The 2,815-nt window shown below is 28.0% G+C and overlaps 1 protein-coding gene across 1 annotated transcript; it reads left to right on the top strand.

Annotated features, from left to right (window-relative positions):
* The first annotated feature begins 460 nt into the window (after positions 1–460).
* LOC106126214 (uncharacterized) lies at positions 461–2,327 on the top strand. The gene is made up of 3 exons (XM_013323702.1): positions 461–648; positions 1,159–1,294; positions 1,698–2,327. Exons 2-3 carry the CDS (start codon positions 1,159–1,161, stop codon positions 2,261–2,263), a joined length of 702 nt encoding a protein of 233 aa, XP_013179156.1. The 5' UTR covers positions 461–648; the 3' UTR covers positions 2,264–2,327.
* The last annotated feature ends 488 nt before the right edge of the window (positions 2,328–2,815 follow it).

Below are 2,815 nucleotides of genomic sequence, written 5' to 3'. Positions count from 1 at the left end.
CTATTAACGAAGTAATCAATTTTTTGACAACTTTGTACCAAATTTATTAATTTTTTTTTATTCTTTTTAAATCTTAACCCTTTAAGTAAAAAATTATTTAAATAATTTTATCGATGCCGTATTACCGTATCCACGATTATCGTTATGAATTGTCAAAAACTACTTTAAAATATACAAGTACCTTCATAAAATTACGAGATAATATTTCATCGAATATGTAGGTACATCTAAAATAATTTGCTGTGTGGATTTTTTTTACCTATTTATGGTAGTTAAATTTTAAAAAAAATACAATAATTTTGGTATTATTATGGCACAAATAAATTATACATAACACAACCATAATTCCTTAGTAATGTTAAGTAAGTAATATGACAGCTGTTATATTTAAATTTGACATTTGTAGAAATTGATTCATTTTTCAGTTAACCCTCCTTAAAAGTAAAAGTTTTTAGTTTAAAGTTTCAGCCCAGTTGCATATGTCCATATTACTCCAATTGAAACGTTATTTTATAAACAAATAGTTTACAATACAACGAATTATTGTGTAGAATAGGAGACATAAACGAATGTTTCATACTTTCTTGATAATAAAGGGACATTGCTGTGGGATCTGTCTGTGATTTTGTGACATAAAAAAACAAAGAGGTAAGAATTTTTTTTTGAAGATTTCTTTTTTTTTTAAAAAAGCAAAAAAACTAAGTTAAAAATTATTTTATACTGATCGTATATTTTTATAAAGTTGTATGTATGGTATACTATACAAAATGAACATAAGGGTTAAAATATTTTTATGTAGTTAAACTTATAATTATCAAACATGAATAATTATTATTCGTTGTTGTTTTTTTTTTGTCAAACTGACGCTGGAGGGTAGTTTCGTGTCCTACTTATTTTATGTCAGTGAAGTAGCGTAAATTGGTCGTTATTCGAATTTATATTACACAATAGTTTTATAGTCATTTAAGATTTTAACTTATCCTCTATACATAAAATCACGTGTATTTCTTTATTACAAATTAATGAAATTTCCAAAATTTTCATAATTTACTAATTAAATTTACATTTTAAATTGGAAAATTATAACACGTGATATCTTATTTATCCCCCTCCTATCTCGTAATATTTCGTGATTTTTAATGTGAACTATTTTTACAGATGGCGACTAATACAAAACACACATTGTCACAAAATTTAAAGAAGTCCAAATCACAGAATAATAAGAAAGGCAACAGAAAGGAGACAACTGCCAAAATGTTGCATACTATGGATCTGCGAAACAAAAAAACAGAAGGTAGAGAAAAAATGTTTTTTATTTGCTAATTTCTTTTATACATACTCAAAATAGTAAAGTAAGATATTAAAAAAGGATTCTTAACAGACGGACGGACTACAAAGTGATCCTATAAAGGTTCCGTTTTTTCCTTTTCATTTACGGATTTATAAAAACAAATTCGATACAAATCAGCGTGGAATACTTTAAACGAATAATATCAATCAATCTATTTTGGGCACAGGGTGCGAAATGTTCGGGCGCGCGGGCCCTGTGTGGCGCCCACTGATCAATGTACTACGTTTAGCCGCGCCAGAATTTAGAATCTTCGCAGCGCCCAATTTAGTTATTGGCATTTATTTTTGATTATGGGCCGAATTAATCGCGGGACTCAGCTTTCATAATATTCTTCATCTTTTTTCAGAAAACGATATCCGTGCTGACCCTGCGCTGGCCGCTTTAAAAGAAGATGATGAAAAATGGCTGACACATTTCTTGATGAGCGAATTAGATGATATGTTCAATAATGTACCAAAAGAAATGGAAAGGCAACAACCTGGAAGAAAAAAGAAACTATTCGAAAAAGAACCACCGGAAAGGAAAAGAGGTGTAAAAAGACCATTTGAAAACAAAAAAATGGTAAGGAAACAACTTGAAAGGAACCGAGTTGGAAAGAGACAAGTTGCAAATAAAAATGTTGCAATAAGACGAGTTGAAAATCAACACATAAAAATAATTCAACCTGTGAGGCGCCGAGATCTTTATTGGTATCCATTGCCTGCAGCTGTAGGTAGTCCAGAATATGACATTCGGATCGAGGAAGTTTTAGATACGATAAAAAAACACGTCAAAACCGATGACATAGTCGAGGAGCCGGAGGATAAAGACAGTGAACTTCCTGTCATAAATTTTAGCATCTTCCAATACTTCTGGTCAATTGGTAAGGATAATAAAATGGTTGTAGATACAGAAAATCTGCCTATTCTTTAAATTCCACTAAGCAGTGAAAAATTTATATTTTAATACTTTTTTTTTTGGTAGATATGTTTTTATTCGCAACAGTGTTTTGTTGTACCCTCTTTATATTCGAAATTGAAATGTTTTAAGTTTACATTTCTACTTTTAAAATACCGTTTGAATACCGTTATCTTTTTATTAAGTTTTTAGATATTTATTCGTGTTGTTTATTAAAAAAATATATAGTTATAATTAAATAAAAGAGTTTATAAAAAATTTAATTTCATTGAATTACTATTTCATTAATTACATATCTATAATTCTTTAATTAAATTATTGTAGATAGAAAAAAAAATACCTGTTCTTTAAATTACATTGATTGGAAAAAAATATTTTAATCTTTTTTATAAGTAGATTTTTAAATGGTTAGTGCGTATTATGTTTTCTTACGCAAAAGTGTTTTGATTTACCCTAGTTATATTCATAACTAAAATGTTTAAAGATTTTATTAAGTTTTAAGATATTTAATCGTGTTATTCTTAAAAAAATATCGAGATTTATAATAACTATATAAAGATGTTTTCA

This window comes from Papilio xuthus, unplaced genomic scaffold (genome assembly GCF_000836235.2).
Source record: "Papilio xuthus unplaced genomic scaffold, Pxut_1.1 DF825017.1, whole genome shotgun sequence".
NCBI lineage: Eukaryota > Metazoa > Arthropoda > Insecta > Lepidoptera > Papilionidae > Papilio > Papilio xuthus.
Note: the sequence above shows the minus strand (reverse complement) of the source record. Positions and strands in the feature narration are given on the sequence as shown.

Bases quoted from the DNA above. Each gene is read 5' to 3' on its own strand.
- LOC106126214 (XM_013323702.1), top strand. From the start codon at position 1,159: ATGGCGACTAATACAAAACACACATTGTCACAAAATTTAAAGAAGTCC. The intron at 1,295-1,697 runs GTAGAGAAAAAA...ATCTTTTTTCAG, and splicing joins GCGAAACAAAAAAACAGAAG to AAAACGATATCCGTGCTGAC.